At 37.6% G+C, this 22,828-nt stretch overlaps 1 protein-coding gene across 1 annotated transcript in view; it reads left to right on the forward strand.

The window, feature by feature from the left end:
- Window positions 1-22,828, forward strand: part of LOC113578056 (glutamate receptor ionotropic, kainate 3) — an 85,620-nt gene that overhangs the window by 57,620 nt on the left and 5,172 nt on the right. The window contains exons 9-15 of the mRNA XM_035530839.1: window positions 2,087-2,200; window positions 5,540-5,743; window positions 10,110-10,333; window positions 13,297-13,415; window positions 17,133-17,350; window positions 20,109-20,334; window positions 20,844-21,094. Coding sequence (XP_035386732.1) covers window positions 2,087-2,200; window positions 5,540-5,743; window positions 10,110-10,333; window positions 13,297-13,415; window positions 17,133-17,350; window positions 20,109-20,334; window positions 20,844-21,094 — 1,356 coding nt within the window. The remainder of the gene's footprint in view (window positions 1-2,086; window positions 2,201-5,539; window positions 5,744-10,109; window positions 10,334-13,296; window positions 13,416-17,132; window positions 17,351-20,108; window positions 20,335-20,843; window positions 21,095-22,828) is intronic.

Below are 22,828 nucleotides of genomic sequence, written 5' to 3' on the forward strand. Positions count from 1 at the left end.
TTGTTTGTTCAGATCTTGGTAATGATACTAGTAAGATTCATTAGATGGACTTATTGCATAACTTCTTAAGAAAGGTGTGTGCATGCACGTGTGTGTGTGTGTGTATACATGCACATGTGTATGTGTGTAAATGTAATGTTCTTTTAAAACTACTTCACACAAACATTAGTTTCACTCTGAAACAGACTAATACATTCTGATACACCAGCTGTACATCTGATACAGCTTCTGTAAAGTTAGAAGAATAATGAGATAAATAACAGAAATTTCACATTCAGATACTGCCATATACAATTTGGATTGATATGATGTACTACTTTTATTGTACCTTTACATCCCTTCATTTATTAGCAAGTTTTGTCTCCAACATGTCTCCAACATAGTTTTGTGTGTGGGTGTGTGTATATGTATTTTAACAACAGAAAGAAAAATAAATAAATAAATAAATAAAAATATATATAAAAAAAAAATAATAAAAAAAAATTACAGTGTATTTAAAATAAATGAGAGGGAGAGTGTGCAGATTGCAGTCAGATGAATACATGTGGCACCAGAAGGCTCTTTAAACAGCCTTTCTGAGAGATTCCCATAGTGCATTGCCTCTGCATATTCTAGTGGGCCTCCACATATAAAAAATGTCAGTTTTAACATCTTAAGGCAACCATCTGCAATTTAAGGTACCTGAAAACTGAAAGATTATTATTCTAGGATTAAACTCTTTAATCATGCAATCCAATCAGTGACTGAAATTTATGTTATGTTCCCTATATAGCCATTTTGCCTATTTAGTTGTTAATAGAAAGTTATAATTGTAATGTTGAGCAGCTAGCTTCTGTGATACTGTACTAACCTTTTTACAGTCATTTAAGACAGATCTCCCCCCAAAATTGAGAGCATTGGTAGTTATTTTCAAAACATTTTTATCATGGTAATAACATGGTAAAATATGGAAGATACTATTAATGCAGCAGAAGCTAAAAACTATTAACGCAGGAACACTTATTCAAAAATTATATTTCATCATTATTGCAGGTTTTTATAAACTTATTTTACACAAAAATGTTTTTAGACATCTTCAAAAAAAAAACAACAACAAAACTGTAAATTTGTATCAGTGTAAATTTCAAAAAAACAACCAAAACAGCTAAATAAATAGTGTCATGGGCACATATCATGCTGGAAATGACAGGAAGGAAACAGTTTCCAACTGAAGAGTTTAATGAAAGTAATGAATCGAATTGACCATAAATGAGTATTAACCACAACTAATAATCACACAGGGTAATGTGGTGAATGAGGCATAACACACACCACCTGATTGGGCTGTGGTATGTAACAAAAACATAGAACATGCAACGGAAAACAAAATGTAAATAAAAGCAAGCTGATGGAGGTAAAAATAAAATAATTTTAAAAAATAAAATAAAATTACAAATGTATAAATATATTGGAATTTTTAGCAAAAAACAATATATTTTGTTCAATGCCTTAACTTCCTTTGACCTAAAAGTTTCTGAAGCTTAGTGAGGTTCATTAAACATTTCTTATTTTTATTAAACAGTAACATTCACAAAGTAAATAAAGTTTGGTTTAAATTAATATTGGATAGCTATCCTCAATGTCAATTATCTTAGGTATGTAAAGCACAGTTAGTAAAGGTCCATTCTCTTTGCATTCATCAATGCAGTATGATAGAAAATTGCAGAACAATCTTTCCCTAGACTTTAATAATGATAAGCAAACAGTGTTATCAATTTGTAATGCATGCTATGGTAATTTCCTTCTATTCTTTTGTTCAACATTTTTATTTCTGAAATTGAATTGAAAAGCAATTTCCTTTGGTTGGATTGCCCTTCCTCTGATCTTAATGTATTCAGGAGGTGTATGAGGGCCTGAGACCTTTTGGTGCCAGCACCATAGCTCTCCCAACCCAAACCTTTGGAATACAGGTGACATGAGCAATCAGCTAATACCACTGAATGAGCTCGGCAGGGTCTGCTAATGCAGTGTGGTAAGCTGATGGGAGGATGAGGATCACACAGGCAGGCGCGGTGTACCCTGGCTAACCAATTTCCATCTTCCGCAGGTGGGGAAATGGAGTGCTTCAGGAGGGCTGAACATCACGGAGGTCCCTAAGCGAAATGGCATGAACATCACTGACTCACTTTCCAACCGCTCGCTGATCATCACCACCATACTGGTAAGGTCACACAAGCACTTAATATGAAAGAAATCTCTCTGTCTGTCTGCCTGTCTCTTTCTTGCTCTTTCTCTCTCTATCTTTCTCTCTCTCTCTCTCTCTCTCTCTCTCTCTCTCTCTCTCTCTCTCTCCCCCCCCACATGTTATGTTAAAATAATATAGGATTCAGTATTTGTATTCTCTGTTCTGACATATCTGTACCTAGCTTGATTGCAGCATTTCCGTCCTTACGTAAACCCACTTGAAATGTTAGGCCCAAGATATCCGTTTCTGTTCACAGTGTGCCTGAAGATTATTTACTATCTTTGTAAGCTCATTAGCAACTTTAAATATGCAACCATTCTTCTTCATCACTTGAATTTTCAATAAAAAAAATGAAAGGAGCATGTGGTATGCCATGGTATATGGTATGCAAAGCAAATAGTTGAAGTCTATAATATCCTCGACCTGAACTACTTGAATGCCTTCATTTTTACAAAGAGCATGCATATAGAGTATTAGTCTAGTGTTGCTCAAATTATGGTTGTGCTAGGATTCTGAAGAGGATTCTAAATAATTTTACGCAAAGAAGTGCACCAGAAAAGGCCATTACTGACATGATTTGAAATAAACAGGCGTTGCCTTCAACGGAGCAGCCACACTGATGCTTACGACCCTGTATTTATGCTTGTCGGGAGGTTAGGGGGGTTTGTTGAGTTGTCACTAGGGTGCTGACATTGAACAGCCTCCATGGGCTTATTTTGGACAGGCACATGAGTTAGCAACAATGAAAAACACTGTCATTATGCCTGGGTTGGCTTGTAAGGCTGCAATCATTGCTTCTCCAATGCCAACTATGGGAGTTCCATGATCTGTTACATAGAGAAAAAAATAAATGTATCATTCACAAAGATATGTACTTGTGGGATTTTACCCATGTATCATTTGCTTTTGTGTTGGGAAAAATCAGAAATATATTGTGATTGAATATATACAAAACACAGTTTACACTATCCTTAATTGAAGCAGTGTCAGGCTGATTAGATTGGCTTTTTTTTTAGTTTGCTTGCTTACCTTTTCACAAATAAAAGAGTGTCTGCCAAACTGCCAGTTTATTAAGCACTGTCAGCCAGGCTTAAACAAGACTAAAGCCTGTCTGGCTTGAAGATCCAACTCAATTTTGGTCAGCTGTGGCCATGATGGCAACAGTGCAAAAATCTACTTCCAGGCTGAAGCTTAGCCAATGAAGACAAAGCCTGTCTGTGATCTTGTTGCACTGTATCAAACAATACTATCAGTGCACAAATAAGATGCCTGGCATTTTCACTGGGAGTCCTGGCACCCTGGAAAGAGATTAAGATATGTAATGTACTTCCCTGCACACATTGTCTTCACTCCATTTCCTGTGAATTGTTTTCTGTACTTGCTCCTTCCCCACTTCTCTTTCTCTTATGTACATGTATGCAGAGACAGATAGAGAGAAACGGCTTTTAAAGCTTTGATATGAGTCCAAACCTTAGGGAATTTCACATATTAGGAGGGTTGGAACAGATGGTAATGGATTTTTTTTTTCTACAACGCAAACTTTTTGATCAAGATAATTGGACAACTTATGCAAAGTTTTCCTTAGACCTGACTGGTTTCCATTTCATCATAAATTGCATTATAATCTATATTTATTAGCTAAGGTTTATTTAACAGTGTGTCATTGGATGTCCTGGAAATTGTTCTATCAGTTGGCATGTAAATAATAAGAGATTCAGAATGACTGTAAAACATCTTTGTTGTAAAAGTATTAAGCATAAATCTGCCATTAAAATGTGTTGGCAGGCATGAGTGTTACACCAGGTGAATACTCAAATTATTTTTGTTGATTTGTTTGCCCTTCTCCTTCCTTATTACTGTATTGTGTAGATAGTGCTTATAAAGATTACTCCTTATTAGAGTGACCTACAAGCCATATGTTTAGCTATGCATCTAGCAGTGAGACAGCAGTTTTCTACATGGAAGAAGTATAATATACTTCTGAGAGCACATTTAAGTTAACTTAGAATAGGAAATTGCTACTGAATATCTCCGGAATCCTTTTCTACATTAAATTGTGCTGTCAACATAAGCAAACTGGAAAGATTTATCAACATTTTTAAAGGTGGTACATACATCCAATGGATAAATTGTAGCTGAAAATGAAAATGGTTCCTACTATCTGCCTGAGGCCAGTGTGTCTGCTTTTATATTCATACAGTATGTATGCCACTGATGAATTAGTGGCGGTTGCTCCACTGATAGAAGCATGCAAATGGCAGAGCTCCAAGGCATTTATTATCAAGGCAACTGGACGGGACAGAGAACAGCAGTGAAATTGATTTTGAAATTCTGCCTGAGCATCATTATAAATCTAAAGCATAGCTCGTCTTCAGCGGTGACTGAATGCAGCTGTCCTCTTTCTGCTTGGGAACCCCTAGATGTTTTTCTTCTTGTTCATGTATAAAAAGTTAGACTGTGGTCAGAGTAACCTGAAATAAAACAACAGCTGAACTAAAGTGCATTTCACCACTAAGTTGAAAGTGGAATTAGTAAATAAGATTTTATTTTATTTTTTACTTTTTTTGTGATATCAAAGGAGTTTTTATATGATCATTGTCCAGTGGTGAGACATTACATATTAGTCCTCTCAAAAGTACACTCTACATGTTTTACAAATCTCTTTTTGTATAATTTCTCCATACAGGCATATTTTACTGAAGCACTCCCACTAAGATGATCAGTGACATTGTTGAAGATAACTTTATGAGTATGTTCATTTTCACTGCAGTGTTATGAACCTAATCAAGGATTTATATGAACCAAATAATGAGCTCCATGGGGAGGTATTCCGTAGCTGTAGACTGCCAATGCCCAACACAAAAAGTACCAGTGCCTCATCCTAGGCTTTCAAAGACTGAGTTTGGAATAGAATGTATGAGGGGAGAACTGGACTTGGGAGATCATCACTATTGTAATTTAGTATAATAATTACCATTATACTTTTTTGAGTGAACTTTTATAAAACGGTTTGTAGTATGTGTAGTATTATAGTGTATTAACAGGTCTTTATGGAAAGTGGTGATTAAGTTGACAGTATGTTTTAGGAACAATGCAAATGTACCCAAACTGCTAATTAATATCAAAATGTCACAGCTGCTGCATGCATTGCTGAATAGTGCTGTGAAAGTGTACAAATGGCTGTGACTCTGCTCTAGCTGTCTGTTAGACCACTCAAGTGGTCCACACTTCCCCTCAATTACGAGTGTATACTAGGAAGTGACAGAAAACGCTGACCTCACCACTGCTTTTCATGTCTGCTTTGTGTCTGCACAGGAGGAGCCATATGTCATGCTTAAGAAGTCTGACAAGGCGCTTGTTGGCAACGACCGCTTTGAGGGCTTCTGCACTGACCTGTTGAAGGAGCTGGCTAGCATTCTGGGCTTTGCCTACGAGATCCGCCTGGTGCCCGATGGGAAATATGGCTTCCAGGATGACAAGGGCCAATGGAATGGCATTATAAGGGAGCTTATGGAGCATGTAAGTATAGGTTGACCATTGCTGCATCAGCTTCCTCACACTAGCTGCAGTGTGCTACTTCAGGGAAATGAAATGGCTGATCCTCTAACTATCAAGACTTCAACAAATTCATGTCAACTGCTAGCACAAGTGCTTAATGCTACTTTATTGTTGTTATTGCTGACAACCTGCCAAGGTGACACAACAATATGAATTAACACTTTGTGCCATTTATTTAAATCCAATTTCCACTTATGAAACAGCAAGTGACAAACGTGGGAAAATACTCTTGACAGTAGCTCTGGCAATCCTGGGCAAGATTGCACAAAGTGCTGCCACAGCAAATATGGCTCTACAGAGTCAGTAGAATGGTAGCAGTACTGAAACACAAGCCCCCAGCCCCCCACCCCACCTGGATCACCCCTTGCCCCTGTGTTGCAGGCCTGGGGGCATCTGCACTGGAGGCTAGGATGGCACTACTGTGCTGGCATTTACAAAGTAGCTCTCATCCCACTCCCCTTTCCCTTTCTTTCACCTTCCCAGATCATTGGTAGGGCTGGCTGGAAAGTTGTAATAGCTTAAGTGGCATTTAGTGTCTGGAGTTATATGGTGGGGGTCAATGGCAAGTACCTGGAAGGGCTGAGAGAGGTGAGCTATTGCCGCAGCACTTCATCTTCCACTGCACCTAAGACAGATCCACTCTGATAACAGTCACCTTGAGCGAAACAGGGATTATGGCAGGTGAAGTTAGAGGTGTGTGTCTGTATCTACTATAGGGTTTAATTTAAACTTCAGCATAAATATACATTAAGCAAGGTGTCCTCTCAACATATATGAAAACACAATGGACAGATGGTGATGCTGCTAGCATTAATGTAACTACAGTTAGGGTCTTCACAACATATTGCTTATGGGTTCACGGAAGGATTTTTATTTGTAAAATAGTAAAACACATACAAATGAGCACAAAGGACAAACATACACACACTATAATTATACCACACGACATATCATATTATATAACATATTAATGCATTATAGTTTTAATTATTTCATGTGTCTTGTTATACTTATTACTTCTGGAAAATCAAATACTTTGGATATACACTAATCAAATGAAATAAATTAATAAAGCATAAATTCATCATCAATTCTTAGATCACTGTAATTCCATTACACAACTTTTTCTGAAAATATCCATCTTCCTCAAGTATTCCCATTTCTCAAATCTCTTCATCCTTGTAATCTCTGCCATGGATTATGATGTGGTATTCTTGACCCTTATCAAATGGCCTGTGCAGTATTGAAGGTGCTGTGTGTATTTTTAGGAGCTCCATTTTGTGGCTGAGTGCCTTTGTTGTTGCTGTCTGTATAGATAACCTGATCTGGAATCAGCAGAGCTGAAAAACAAACTAAGGAACAAGCTCTGAGAGCTGACCTTGGACTGCCACAAGGGGCAGGAATAGATGTACTGTTTTTATTTGCATTAACTTAAAGCAAATAAAAGCTCTGAAGAATCATTTATAACAAAATTGATTTATATGCCAATTCCATCTGAACATAATAGGAAATAGTTGCATGCATACCCTATGGATTGCTTTAGTGATGGATTGGTAATGGATTGAGAAGAATACTGCAAGGAGGCATAGACATCATTACATTAATATAACCTGCAATAAACTTATTCCTATTTAGACATTTACTTATGCCAATATTTCTTATTTAAGAAGTAGTGTTCTGTGGCTTGATGGTCTTTGCTTTTGTCACACATGAAAAGGAAGGAGGTATTATTAATAGACACTGTCAAAGATATTTATCAGTTAAATTTGTTTTTATCAAGGCTATGATTAAGTCAAATTATTTTAATTACTTTCCTATTATTCTGTGCACACTAATTTATTTTAGAGACTTGCATGCATGTGAGAGCTTATGGATCTAATGAAGAGAACAGGCAAACAGTTTGGTCTACGCTTGTTTTCACCTGATAAAGTGGCATTAAATGATAGGGCTATACATTCAAACTGTCACCTCACAAGCCCACATAAATCAAAGTTTCATTACTGAATTACGAAACACCTTTTGGCCAGGCACATTCATTTAACCATATCTCAAGCTTGTAGGTGCCTTAAAGTAAGTCAGACCTCTTTACTCGACTTCGTAGGTCACTGTACCCTGTCAGAGAACCAAATTGAGGGTAACTAAAAATGTCACACACAAAAGCAACATCCATTTGGCAATGCACATGTGAGTCACTTTGACAAAGAGTGTGCCCTTTCTCCTGTTTTTAGAAATCATGGATAGAAGAACCCCCTCATTGTGGCAAGGCAACAGACCATGCAAAAAGGCTTTTGTGTCATGTAGCACAACCCTGTATGTTTTCCTGCACATGGCCACAAAGGCCACTACAAAGCCAAAGGGTATATTCTGAAGGCACTAAGTGATGCACCAGGCCTTGTTAAAGTTGATTTAGTTATAATAGACAATCCCATTAATCATGTCAGCACACCAGCATTAATAGCTGGCTTAGCACATCATTTGTTTCTGTCCTGGTAATTAATCTTCTCACTGGAAGGTTATATACCAGCATGGTCTTATTGTCTTGAGCATAGATAGCAACTGGATCCTCCTTTACAAAATCCTTCAATGAAAAGTCACTTCTTTTATACTTCCACATTTCTACACTATACTTCCTTACCAGCCATGTACTCATCCAACTCTGCACAAATGTTGCTGTCCAGAAAACAGAGAACTGCATGCTTAAGGAGTGTTAGTGATAATATTGACATTTCCATCTGCTGGGTACAAGGATGGCTCGAATGCAGTGTGCAGCAGCAGGCAAACTACAGCAAACATGGTTGTGATTTGAGTGGATCTAATACTCAGCCTTGTGACTCTCAGTGGGACACTGCTGGAAGAGACGGCATTGCCTTGACCAAACACTGTGGCCAACAACATGTCCACAGTGCTCCCAGTGTGCCAGAGATGGCTGGGAAGCCCTGCAGGTTGGCCAGCTGCTTGAACGGCAGGTTGGTTGAGTAGCCACAGTAGGCCAAGGAGAAGAAAGGGAAACCCTTGTGTACTTTGCATAAATATTTAATGAAATCTCAGCAGCCTCACTGCCAGACTGGCATTTTATCTCTCTTGTCTTTCTCTCCTGTCTTTTTCTCTCTCACTCTCTTCATGTGTCCTTCATTCTGTTGCTCTCTCTGGCTGGTTGTCAGGTATTTAGCTACCACAATGGTTAACGCAGGCTTTGGTAATCCAGGCTTCTGCATGCAGCTTTACACTGTTCTCCGTCTGCCTGCCAATCATCATGGGGCCTCTTCTGTCACTCCTGCTCAGAACGGATGGAGCCAAAGTCTGAATAACTCGGCTGGAGGAATAACGCCGCGACAGCAGACACAGTCATCCTACCACCTCAACTAGAGGCCATTGCAATGAAATGAAATGTCAAGAAGGAGCAGCAGTACTATTTGCAATGATGGAGGGAGGGGAAAGAGTTCATTGTAATGAAAATGTTTAGTTTTCAGATGTTTTGAATGTTATGTTTTGTGAGAGCAAGTGTTGCACCCGTTTCTCCGTGCTGCAGGAGAAGGAGACCTGAACTCTTTTGTGATTCTATCATGTTAGGGGGAAAGAGGCAGCCAAGCGTGAGCCAAGCAGCTGGTTTCATTAACCTCCTGTCCAACCCTGGAGAGAGGGAAGCAGGGCGAGGCGATGTAAATGGTGACCTTCTAAATATGCAGCCAGACACGTGCCACTGAACGCTTCCCTGCTTCTGCAATTTATAGACAGGGCAAGAAAAAAGCAATAGTTGCAGTGAGGAAACTGGGCCATTCAAGTCAATAGTTGAATCACCTTGGCAAAGCTGACTTTAAGCACATGTGGGACAGATCCACTGATGCTTTCTTTATGGGCAGTGTAACATGTGCAGTCCTTTGTTTTTGCAGTCAGACTACACTTACTATAGCACTTCTTTTCTGTATAACAACAATGCAGCATGACACAGAAATGTAAATTGGTTGATGATTTTGGAATCTAAGTGTACATCCACTATCATTGTTTTCAATATGTTTCAACAATATGTTCAATTTGAGGGGATTCACACTAATACCACTAGGGGGCCAGTGTGAAAATCTGTTTGTTTGTTTTTTTAAAGCTATTTTAAAAAAAATGTAACAGCTTTACATTTTTATGTTTGAAATGCACTAGATATAAATACATTTGTTATATTGAACCATAAGGGTATTATAACACTTTTCAAAGTCATTGTTTGTTGTTGTTGTAAATTTCATGTTTTTTGCATGTCTTACTATTTTCCTACTCATTAATAACATGGTGCACACCTGAACTTTATATTCTTGTTTTTGTTTTCTCTTCTAATCAGAGAGCAGATCTGGCTGTAGCTCCTCTCACAATCACCTTTGCGAGGGAGAAAGTGATAGACTTCTCCAAGCCCTTCATGAACACAGGAATTAGCATCCTGTACCACCGGCCAAACAACACCAACAATGGCTTCTTCTCCTTTCTCAAGCCCATGACCCCTGACATCTGGGTGTACATTCTACTTGCCTATCTGGGTGTTAGCTGTGTTCTGTTTGTCATCGCCAGGTGAGTGAAACTGAAAGTGGGTATCTGTATTCATATAGAGTTCTTTATTTACTGTCAGTCATAACCCTTTGAAATATCCTGGTGACTGAGATTTGAATTTAGAAATTTAAAAAAGCCAACTGATTTGAGAGTCGTCACTGCGCTGAAGTGCTCAGGAAGCAGAAGTGCTCTAAAACTGCCCTTCTCAGGACCCTCGCTCCTCCTGAGTGGCTATTGTTGCTGACTCATTGAGCTTTATATGATGAGTGGAACTTGAGTTAATTTGGAGGAAATGAGTGTTTGGCTGGGCTCTGAGTTTCAAGATGAAGCAGCTGCTCTCATAAGCTTCTTTTTTGTCTTTGGACATGTTTCCTTTCAGTACTTCGCTCAAAGGACATAAATGTGGTTTTGTGAAAATGATGTTATTTTATTTTATGCTTGTCTGCATTTTAGTGGCTATTAGTGATAGCACTGGGGGTCTTTATAATTTAACATTTTTAAGTGAGTCAAAGTAATGACAGAAGGTGGTCATAATGTCAGTTAAACCTTTTTTTTCTGGAGCACATGTGGTATTTATCCATATGATTTTCTCAATTGAGCACCACAGTAACATCAAGGATCTAGGTGTTTTACAGAACGCATTGTACAGTCTAGAATAGGTGACTGGTGTAAAACAGGTAAGTCTTACAATAGGTAATGGGTCATTTGTGAAACTAAGTATATTTCCCACTTACTCAGGCACAGTGTCCAATGCTTATTTCATACATGCAGTAAACAGCAACACATGTCCATGTTCATGTATAACCTATTGCTTTAAAGAAATACCCTTAGAGATCTTCAAAGCCTATTGTGCACATTTATCACACTATGCAAAGAGCTTTGGCCCCTGATTGTGAGTGTGAGGGTGCTTTAGGTCAGGATGCCATGAACTGCATAAAACTGAAAAATTAAGATCCATAATCTCATAACGATAATTATTGATGCTGACATTTTGAGGTCAGTAGTTTTTGGTGAAAGATATAAGGCTACCTCAAATGCCTACAGGTCCATGAAATGGAAATAAATTGCAGCAAACTGAGACTTGAATGTGAAAGCTAATCTAGCCTGAGTGCAGTCTTATCAGTGCCCTTAAATTCAAGAATCATTTAAGGATGTAAGTAAGGGTTTGTAGGGATCCCTCGCAGCAATGCTTCAATAACTGCCCATGCTCTGGAAAATATACATTTGGAATTTGAAAAAAGATGGCCAATGGAATACAGATTAAAATTTAAGACTCCAATATCTCACTCGTATGGATAAGCACTTATGCTCCAGTGACTGTAATAATGGATGGCTCCTCCCTCACTGCTTCTCCTGTCCTTCTCTTCTCAAATACCTGCAGAGTGCAGGTTTCACCTTTCTGACAATTCTGATCTTGTGGATGTACAGTGTCTGCTTAGGTCCTGAGAAGGAAGACAAATGGCTTCTTTTGTTAATCGTAATCAGAGATTCATGTAGACAATCAGGATTACTGTCTTTTTTTTTAACTGACAACAAGTGCAAACTGAATTTGGACCCATTAGATGTTTCGATGTGAGATATTCTGATCAATAGTGTATTACTTTGTTATGCTTGCTATTAATAAATAGACTAACCTCGGTAATGGCTATGAAGCTGTTTCCATGTGTATACTTAAAGTATTTCTTAAATGCTGCTATCTAGTCTGTAGACAGCTTGATGTATAGTACTCTTTATTTTGTGTCCAGTTTATAGCAAATGAAATTTTAAGGCTGTCTGACCTAAATAAGCTTGAGAAAGAGAGAGACATAGAGTTTTCGCAAATATGTTGACTTGACAGATAGCACTTATATATGACACTTCAGCATAGTCTGTAACACAGACCTCTGCCTCTATCAAAATCAAGCCTATTACAATGTTATTTTGTTGATTCCATATATATTTTGTTCTTAAATAAAGAATATGATTTTCCCATGAAGCAATGCTAACCCTGAAAGTGCCAGTTATCTACTTTTCATTTGGTTTGCTCACATATATACTAAGATATGAAGATTTAAGTACTTCAAAGGGTCATTACCAGAGTGTTCTACAGAGTAGATATAGTTGCACCTGTTTGCACCTGTCTTTCTTCTTATTTGTCAGCTTTATCATATAGGTGTAATTTATAAATGTACAAGTGACCGTCGCTGATTGGTTTCTGAACACAGAATCACTGCTGATGCTTTTCTGTTGCAATACATCCAAAACATCCTCTATTCCATCCCTCACTAGTCACTGTCTGACAACAGAACCACTGGTGACAAAATATTTTTTGAGTGATGGATCATTCTCAACACAGCATTAATAGTGACATTCTAGTGACATGGTACTATTGTGGATGCTCAGCTGGTAAAGGTTTAGCAGTAGAAGTATGGCTGGGGGGGTTACATTCATCACTGTCACTACTGCGGTGAAAATGGTATATTTGCCAAAAATATTCAACCAGCACCATTACTGTGGTCAATTTTGGTTAAAGGCTGGAGGATGACTAATAAATTATGTTTGGTAACAAATGGCAACTACAACATGTACCTAGAAGGTAAGTGTTTCTGAGAATGTGGTTGGTTAGTGTAAGTCTGCTTTTGTGTCATACACCTCAAGTGTATAGGATATGAAATATTAGCTTAAGTGTGTTGTATCAGGACAAGTGAACCATCCTATTTGTTTCATATGTGAGATCAGGAAGCAGCTTACCTATCACCTGCCATCATCAAATTCAATTTAGCTCATTTTAACGTCACTGATACATTCACTACCTGCCACTTGTTAGAAAGTGTGACGATAATGTGCAAGTGTAATATTAACAAAATCAGATACCTTGAAAATTCATTTCAATAAAAATGATTAACTGTCTCCTGCTACTAGACTAATTGGTCATAAAATGAAATTAGTAGAAGAGGTTATGCTATGTTGCACTGGGATAATGCTTGCCTCTTCTCTCACTGCAGATTTAGCCCTTATGAGTGGTATGACGCCCACCCATGTAACCCAAGCTCTGATGTAGTAGAGAACAACTTCACGCTCCTCAACAGCTTCTGGTTCGGTGTAGGTTCCTTGATGCAGCAAGGTAAAGAACTTTCTCTATATTTCTATCTCTCCAGCTCCTCCAAGTCTGCTTAACATGCCTTCTAAAAAACCTTCTGCTGACAGTGGCATGAAGCGACTGCTTCCAAAGAAATGTGGTCTTCCATCACAGAGGAAAGATGTTGTCATGCTCTGTGTCAGTGCGAGGAGGAGGAGGAAGTGTCAGAGAGCTGTCACTTGCTGTGGCAGGTTGGAAGGATATCAGTAGAGTTTGTTTCTGTAAAGCACTGCTTCTGTCAGGGACCCTCCTCTCATGTTGTTGGTGAGGAGTTGAGGTTAGGATCAAACCTCACAAAAGATGATAACTCTGCCAGTGTCCCAGTGTCCCCCCAGAAGCCTCCGCCTTAAATTTCAATCATTCTCCTTTCCAGAACTTCTATGACACTCACTCTCGTATAATATTTATTTATTTTATTTTTTTGGGGTGGGGGGCATTTAACCTCAGATTTCAAAGTTAAACACGGAATAGAAATGCCCAAGCTTTTATCTTATGAGAGAATCATTTCTCTCTGCCTCTCCACCCATATTTGCCTGAATGCCAATTTATTAATTTTTTTCTTTCCATGTGCACTTAGTTCTAACCTCACAAAATTACTGGAAGATGGAAGCTATTAGAGAAACACAAGCCTGATGCTGTTGTTTCCCATACCCCTCACAGGCACACATTAGCAAATGATGCCCCCAAAATGAAGCAGGCATAATAAAGTAGGCAGGGGAGAAAGAATGACTAATGAAATGTTTAAGCTCATGAAAAGTGAAGTTCTCTGTGGTGAATCTCTGCCCATGAGGATTGAAAATGCGAGACTCAATTCATTAAGTATGAGAGCCTTACTGCTCTGCCCTTGAACTGCATGGAATCTCTGTCAATTTGCCACTGCTCACAGATGCAAGTAGTTCACAAGTAGTGCAGTGTTATGGAAAGTGTAGAGGCAAAATCAATAAGCAACACCCACATGATATTTCAGAACCCCCATGTCTCAAATCTCTCTCTTCTTGCTGGCAACAGTGCTGGATGCAGTCCAGCAGCTAGCAAGGCTCACTTCCTCACATCTTTTCCCACATCTTCCCCCGTACTTTTGCTGTTGTTGATGTTATTTTTGCTGTAGCTGTAGTTTTTTTGTTTGTTTGTTAGTTTGTTTTACATGGGGTCAATTGAAAGGGGTTCATTCTAAACTTGCATGCAGCAAGGAATAGAAGTATTCTCTGAAATGAATTAAGGATATTCTTTAAAAAAGAATTAAGGATATTCTTGAATTAAGGATATTCTTTTTATTCTAGGATATTCTCTGAAAAATACATTTATTAAGAAGTCTGAGTGTTCTTTTTAAAGCTACTGATTCCACCATTATTATTTAGTACTCCTCTCTAGTATTCTTGTTTGACTGTTTTATGTCAGACAGTTTTACAGAGGGACATACTTGCTTGTAGCAATGTCATTTTGTAAAAATGCACGTACTGATGTGACTAGAGTGTGACAGAGGCAATTTGTCCCTAATCTTTCATTTTCACTGAAGAGAGATGCCTAGATCATGTGAGGATAAACAGAAAGGAACAGAAACACATCTTTCATACACACCATTGATTCAGTACATAGTGTACAGACAAAGTATGTTGGACAAATTTGACAGTTTTCTTATACAAAATCTCATAGGACAGTTGTGTGAAAACCTACTGTACAATGGCCCACAGAGCAAAGCAAACCAAAAACAAAATAAAACCAACCAAACAAAAAATATATAGTCAGGAAATCACATTAATGTCCATATCTTACAAATTGCTAACTAGATAGGTAAAATCAAATTACCTGTGCATGCCTTAATACCTATCACATTAGATTAGATTATCGTGGTTTATGTAAATTCTATATTTGCATTTTTGATGAGCTTTCTACAAGCTTCTTCATGATAAAATTGTCTACCTATAGAGGCCTGCCCCAAGTGGCCTGTTGAGCAAAACTAATTGAAGCATTTTTGGAAAAGTTTTGTTTTTGTCATTGTTGTAGGCTTAATGTTAAAGTGCTGCACTTAAGGTTTCAGTGTGGCAAAGTGCAAAGAGTGTATGAGTGCAAAGCCAGCTCTTCCATTAGCTAAGCTAATTAATAATAATAATAATAATAATAATAATAATAATAATAATAATAATAAAACTTTATTCCTGTTGCACTTTTTAAAATATCTGCTAACACATGCATACGAACAGCTGTTAGCCTGGCATAACACTGCAATTGCATCATAAGCCTTTCAGATGTGTTGCATTTATGGAATGGAGTGATACTGTGTGATCTTGAAGCTCAAGACTTACTAAAAAGTCGCTACTCACTTCTGTGCTCCACACTTCACTCTTCACTCTTAAATGCTCTGGTCTCCGGTGCAAATGAGAAGCCATGGGCTATCTTATCAGTTTTCTTTCACAAAAATGACACATAGTTTTGTTTTTACTTACCCTCCTATTAAAAATTAAATCACTGTTTAGGCTTACCCTGTGGTCTTACACTGAGATGCATTTTTTGCTTTGCAGTTGCCAGGAGGGAGTGTTAGTAGCAGCTGATGATTCTCATGGGGCCTTAGAGATAGCACACTGAAGCTTCATGGCTTGTGGGGAAAATAATATGACTGAAAAGCAGGGCACCACATTTAATATGACTCACAGCTAGCCCCACAGAGGCTAGTTCCCAGCTGGGTGCTGATTAGCAACTTACCTGCTCTCCTCTTTTATGGAAATGAGCAGATGTGTAGATTCAGCATTATGGCAGTAAATCTGGCTCTCTCATGACATCAGCATTTTCTTTTTCTGACAGTCTAGTTCTACACAGAAATTTATTTAGAAAGAGCATAAAAACCTAGCAGCTACATGTTCATATTTTCATCACTTGAGGGGCATTAGCTCAACCTTCGGGCATGCAGTGTGGGCAGGAATGTGCATGGTGGCATACTATCTGAGATCAGCATTTCCCCATCTACTACAAATCAGTAACTTTTAATGGAAATGGTTAAATTCAATAGTAGCTTTAGGAAAGCATGGCTTAAAAATATATGTAAATATGTTATTGCATACTTTCTATTGCTGATGTAAATAGAATGTTGTTGTCTTTTCTGTATGGTTAGTTTATTAAAAACAACTTCTCTCTCATTATCTCTCTCTTTCTCTCTCTCTCTCTATATATATATATATATATAGAGAGAGAAAGAGAGAGAGAGAGAGAGAGAAAGAGAAAGTTGTTTTTAATAAACTATATATATATATATATATATATATATATATATATATATATATATATATATATATATATATATATATATGATATATATGATGTTATGCATTGTTAACTGACATTTTTAAAATATTTATCTTGCCAAATGTATAGATGTGTCCTTTTTTTTCCAACATTTTCACCCCCCGCGCCAACTGTCAAGGATAAACATTTATTCATAGAGCCAATTAAAGGCATTTTTTTCTACATTTTATTTGTACTTCTACTTATCCTGTCTTGTCAGATTCTTTAATATGTCTTATTGATTTTTCTTGCAGGCTATTTGGCATAACAGAAATATACTCTTATTTGTGATCCTTTCCTTGCCTTGTACTGGTTATCTTTAAATGGTTGACACCACTTTTCATTGAGACCTGTGATCCAACTTTCTGCTGTTACTGCCTCATAGTTGGTGTGCAAGAGTGAAACAAACTGTTGATTCCATTGTAGGGTCTGAGCTGATGCCCAAAGCTCTTTCCACACGGATCATAGGAGGCATCTGGTGGTTCTTCACCCTCATCATCATCTCCTCCTACACGGCCAACCTGGCCGCCTTCCTCACCGTGGAGAGGATGGAATCTCCCATCGATTCAGCCGATGACCTGGCAAAGCAGACCAAGATTGAGTATGGTGTAGTAAAAGATGGAGCTACTATGTCGTTCTTTAAGGTAGAATTTCCTTACATGTGTCTCAGAAATGTTTTGTTGTGATGAGGGAAGTAACAAGAGAGTTAATGTGAATTTAGATGGGTGTCATGTTCAAAATGCTCAAAACCTACTTTCATCCTAATATTAATACTGTACCATGCTATTGAATGTGTGCTGATGGGCTGCTATGCACTGGCACTGAGGATAAGAACAGTAGGATGTGAGTAAAGGGACTTTTTTGAATTGCTTGAGCCAACTTTTCAGAAACCTTTCAAAAACTTTTTTCTTCTTACACAGAAAAAAAATAAAAATCAATACAATTCCACAAGAGTTGTTTTTCCTAGCTCCTAGTTAGATCATAATTCTCACTGCAAAAGTAATTCTTCAGCTCTGCCTCTTTTATAGGCTGTTCAAAGTATTCCTTTTACATTATTTTTTATTTTTGTTTTTTGCAGTCTTTGGCCTTTAGGCTTTTAGATTTGGCTTTATTATTTTGAGCTTTTCCTCTGGTACTTCAGCAGAATACCATACATTCTATAGTAAATGATACAAAAATATGTCCTTAGACTGGTGATTAAATATTTATAAATTCAGACAGACTATGGTACTTTTTAAAAAAAATTTCCTGTTTTGAACTTTTTTTTCTTTTTCCAAATGCTTCCTCATAACCTTGTTTTGTAGTGTATCTTAGCATTTTCCATGATTTATGCTAAGGTAGTGACTTATAGTGAGCTAAGGAACTTTTCTACAGTGAGCAAATCCAAAAATACTACAAAACCTTTGTCAGGGATACCTGGCTATGAGTGATTTCAACGGAATCAGTACTTGCTATTTGTCTGCTCTCCATCATATTTTATCTAGTCTGATTAAATAAAATCATACTATTTTTGAAGTGCATGATTGTGGTATCAAAAACAAGATGAGAGAGACAGGTGTTTCCAATTAAACCATCACTGCTGTCAGTTCCGTCTCATTAGCACAGAGAGGACTAACAACCCTAAGTTAACACAGGGCACGGGGTAGTCAAATTCTTTAGCCATGAAAAGTCTTTAAGAGCTGAATTGGAGATTAACTTGCTGAACCAGAAACAGCAACTGTTAATTTAATGTTTTATCGAGTGTAATCAAAGAGCACTCACTCTCTATAATTCTCATGTGTCATTTTAGATGCTTGATGGAATTGAGCCAGTAATTATCTGTGATTAGCTATGGAAGCTAACATGACCTCCTTGTAGAGAATAGCTTGAAATGCCATTTAAACTAACTGCAAATCATGTAGTGCTATAACATAGGATTCTTTTTTCCTCCATACTAGATGAGTTTTTGTCCCATGCCACCATGTTATTGTATGCAGTACATCAAGCAAATCAATTCTAAGAACAGATTATGAATGCAATAATCTAAAAGACAAAGATGCTACTTGAATCACTATGTGTTGGTTTTGTCATTCTATTGCTTATTCATTCTCAAGGAGTCAAAGGCTCCAGCCAATTCCCAGACACTTTCAATTATAATGTGAGACACCAGGGAAAACAGCATTTGAGGGAGGGAAAGAATAACAGGTGCTCAAGGTTAACAGAACAATGTCAACAACAGCACTGCTTGGTGCCGAGTAGGAAAATCTCACAGTAATATAGCCAAAGCCCAAGAGAAACAAATTGCTCATTTGATTCATCTGTGTGTGTATGGGGGGGGGGGGGGGGGGGGGGGGATTGTATTGTTAACTACACACTGTCTGAACTTATTACTGATAGAATATTTACAGCACTGTACTGCATGAAGGACCATTTAGGTCATTATTCACACTTGACTTCTTACCCTCTTTATCATACACACATGCACCATCAAACTGCATACTCATATACATGCAACATCATAGTTCTATTAAACATTGTCAAACTCTCTTACAAATGATGTCATACTCTCTCACACACATTATCAAATTCTCATGCATCAAACCTCTTACACTTCTTTTCAAATTCTCATGAGTACATTTTCATACTATCTCACGCATACTATTATTCTTAGGGGTGTGTGTGTGCATGTATGTCTAATGAATAGTAAGTGTGAGCAGTATAGTAGTTGATGCATGGGAGTTTAATAGGGTATGAAGGGGAATATGATGGCATATGCAAGATGTGTGTGGGACACTATGACAGTGTATGCACAAGAGTTTGACAGTGAGTGTGAGAGGCCGATACAATGTGAGAGCAGTATGACAGTGCATGTGTGTGAGTATGAAATTATTTGAGAGACATCAAGTATGAATAACCATAGTACTGTATGCTTAAAAATGCAATTCTCCTAATGAATTAATTGTACCACCATACTGCTGTCACTCTTGAAAGACATGGAAAACTTTCTGAGCCAGATATCTAACATATATTGAAACATATGTTTTATCTAGGCATACATCACACCATGGTGCAACAATAATGATGTTTGCAGTTTGTTTGTTTGTTTTTTGTTTGCTTTTGCTTTTTTGTCATTTGTTTTGTTGACCTATCGTTTTATTTGCATTAAATACTTGTTCTCTGCTACATTAGCAACCACAAAACAGGGGCGAAGGTTGGCCCTTGCTTATTCCACTGTATGAATCCATAACAATTCTAGTCTTTCTGTATTGTTAAATTGCTTAAACAAGAATGCAACTGTGTGGCCTACAGCTTGGTTGGTATATCAGCTCACATAGACACAAATAAGACAGAACTGGTGAACAGTGTCCTTGAAGAGCCAAGCAATGTGCCAATCAAATTATTAGCCATTTTCTTTTGTTCCAGAAATCGAAAGTTTCGACATTTGAGAAGATGTGGGCTTTTATGAGCAGCAAACAGAGCACATCATTTGTCAAGTCAATTGAAGATGGCACACAAAGGGTCCTGAAGTCTGACTATGCGCTTCTCATGGAGTCGACTACCATAGAATATGTGACGCGCAGAAACTGTAACCTAACCCAAGTTGGAGGCATTATTGACAGCAAGGGCTATGGCATTGGTACACCCAAAGGTAACCCTGCACAAAATTACAACACAACAAATCTAGAATCATTTCTGTAGGTTTTGCCGGTATAGTGGTATAATGATTGGTATAATGGTTGATATAATCTTTCATATAAGCAGTTTGTCCAAAGTGGCCTTCCCTATCACTACCTTTGATTTAAAACTTCTCAACTCACCTTTGTAATCTGTCAGTTTTCAGTCTTACCATTCGGCCCTTGATTTTCTCATGTTTATCTATTATCTGGCCATATTATTTAGTTCTTAATCTTAAGGCATATTAGTTAGTAAGTACTGTGAACTATTTAGTAATAGCTACTTTGAAACTAATATAAAACAGTGTAGTAACAAGAGTGAGGAATGAAAGGCTGAAAACACCAATGTTTCCAAGGAGTATAAATCTGTAACTCACAGTATAAGCTCTAGGTTACTAATAATTTCAGAAAGTAGTCCTTTTTCTGCAGTAATTTATTCTTTAGCCCAGTATGTATAGATATACATCCTTTGCTCACTGCACAGGTTCCCCTTATAGAGACAAAGTGACCATAGCAATCCTGAGCTTGCTGGAGGATGGGCGTCTGCACATGCTCAAAGAGAAGTGGTGGAGTGGGAGCAGCTGCCAGGAAGACGAGCGTTACGAAACAGGCCCCATGAACATCCAGAACCTGGGGGGCATCTTCATTGTGCTGGCCTCGGGTTTAGTGTTGTCCGTCTTCGTTGCTATTGGGGAGTTTATTTACAAACTTAGGAAGACAGCGGAGCGTGAACAGGTGAGTGATGTTTTAGTGGGAGATCAACTTGTTAGGAGATTGTGGTTAGAGAGAGTGGGAAATAATAGCATGATATGAAGGAAGAAGATAAAATAATCAGAATGCAAGATGGTATACCAAATATAAGGTGATCTGCTACCTATTGCCTTCACAGTAACTTCAGGACTTTGAGTGCTGTTATAAATGTTCTGAACAACTGCAAGTGCCTGCATTTATGTCAACATATTTAACAGCTGGAAACTGGCAATGTAAGAAGCGTGAACCAAAAATGTCTTCAAGTGTGTAGATATGACAGAAAATTGTCAAAGTCAGTTGTAAAAAAAAAAGAAAAAGAAAAAAAAGCTGTGTTATTCACATTTAATGATATACAATGACAGACAAGTCAAGGATCAGTTGTCTGGAAACAAAGTACACTACCACAATGTGTTAATATAGTTTGTAGCTTCATGATTCTGTGATTAAATGGTTAAACTGATGATGCATTAGCAGTAGGAGAGCCTATTGAAATATTATGCATCCTTGGGCAAGGATTTTCAGTGATTTCTTTGTTGAAAGCAGCAGGCCTAACAATTTTCCATGACATTTGTTGTCACCATATAAAATTTTCATTCTTTAGGTGCACTGTCATGAAAATTCAGAGCTGGAGCCAAAAAATAAGCTCATACCAAGCCAGTACATATTTTACATATATTACATTTATGCATAAATATAGATAATACATGATCTATATAACAGGTTAAAAACTTTGAAATAGAAAAAAAATTCTTATGTCATGATAGTTTGTACAGGAATATTTAATGCAGTATTATAATAGCAAATCTCTTACTGAACATAGCCTATATCAATATGATAATATATATAGTAATAGTCTTTTGAAGCCACTCAAGGTTCAATTATCAAGTTTGTGTGTTCATTAAACTAGGATAGGTGTTCTTTTGCGCTATCAACAATTGGAAAGTTGTTGTTAATCTTTATTATCATCCCTGTTAAGCTAATACATAGTTAATTTTTGTCTTTTTTTTTCCGGATGTTGTTGCTCATTAATTAACTGTTCTGTTTCGATATTCATGTGTCACTTCCAACTCCCACCCTCAGGACTGTCAAATCGTTTTAGACCTGCTGTCCATATTTTAAAACTGTTCCAGTCAACACATTTTTGCAATTCAGTTCAAACTAGAATTAGGGTTAAAATGCCCTTATACATAAATTGCTGTCACGGCGTGCCTCACGGAGTCCTGTCCTGCGTGGTTCAAACCCGCTACCCGCTTGTGTTTGTGTTGTGTTTTCTTGTTTGTAGCTACGCCCCTTGTTAACCTGTTATCTTGTTGTATCACACCTGCCCCTTGTTATCCTGTGTATTTTTAAACCCACATTAGCTATGTCCTTTGTTGGTCATTGTCCTACATCATCCTGACTGTTGTCTGTGCTGCATTTAGAAAGCTGTGAGAATCCATTTGTGTTATAGGTGTTACATTCAGTGTTCACCGTTTGTTGTTAGTGTTTTACTTTCATTTTGCAATAAACGTCTATATGTACACTGGTCACGTTGGCATCCTATCCCTCGCCGTCTCTGCTCCCCAGCATTACAGTGGCATGTATTAATAAGTATTATATGAACAGAATAAGAAACCTGTGTAATATATATTCTTCTCAAGCCAAGAATATTGCGTTCCCATCTTGCAAATGCTCATGACACAGCTGATATAGGAAATATTTTAGAAGATCTTTTAAGGA

The sequence above is a fragment of the Electrophorus electricus genome, chromosome 10, assembly GCF_013358815.1.
Source record: "Electrophorus electricus isolate fEleEle1 chromosome 10, fEleEle1.pri, whole genome shotgun sequence".
NCBI lineage: Eukaryota > Metazoa > Chordata > Actinopteri > Gymnotiformes > Gymnotidae > Electrophorus > Electrophorus electricus.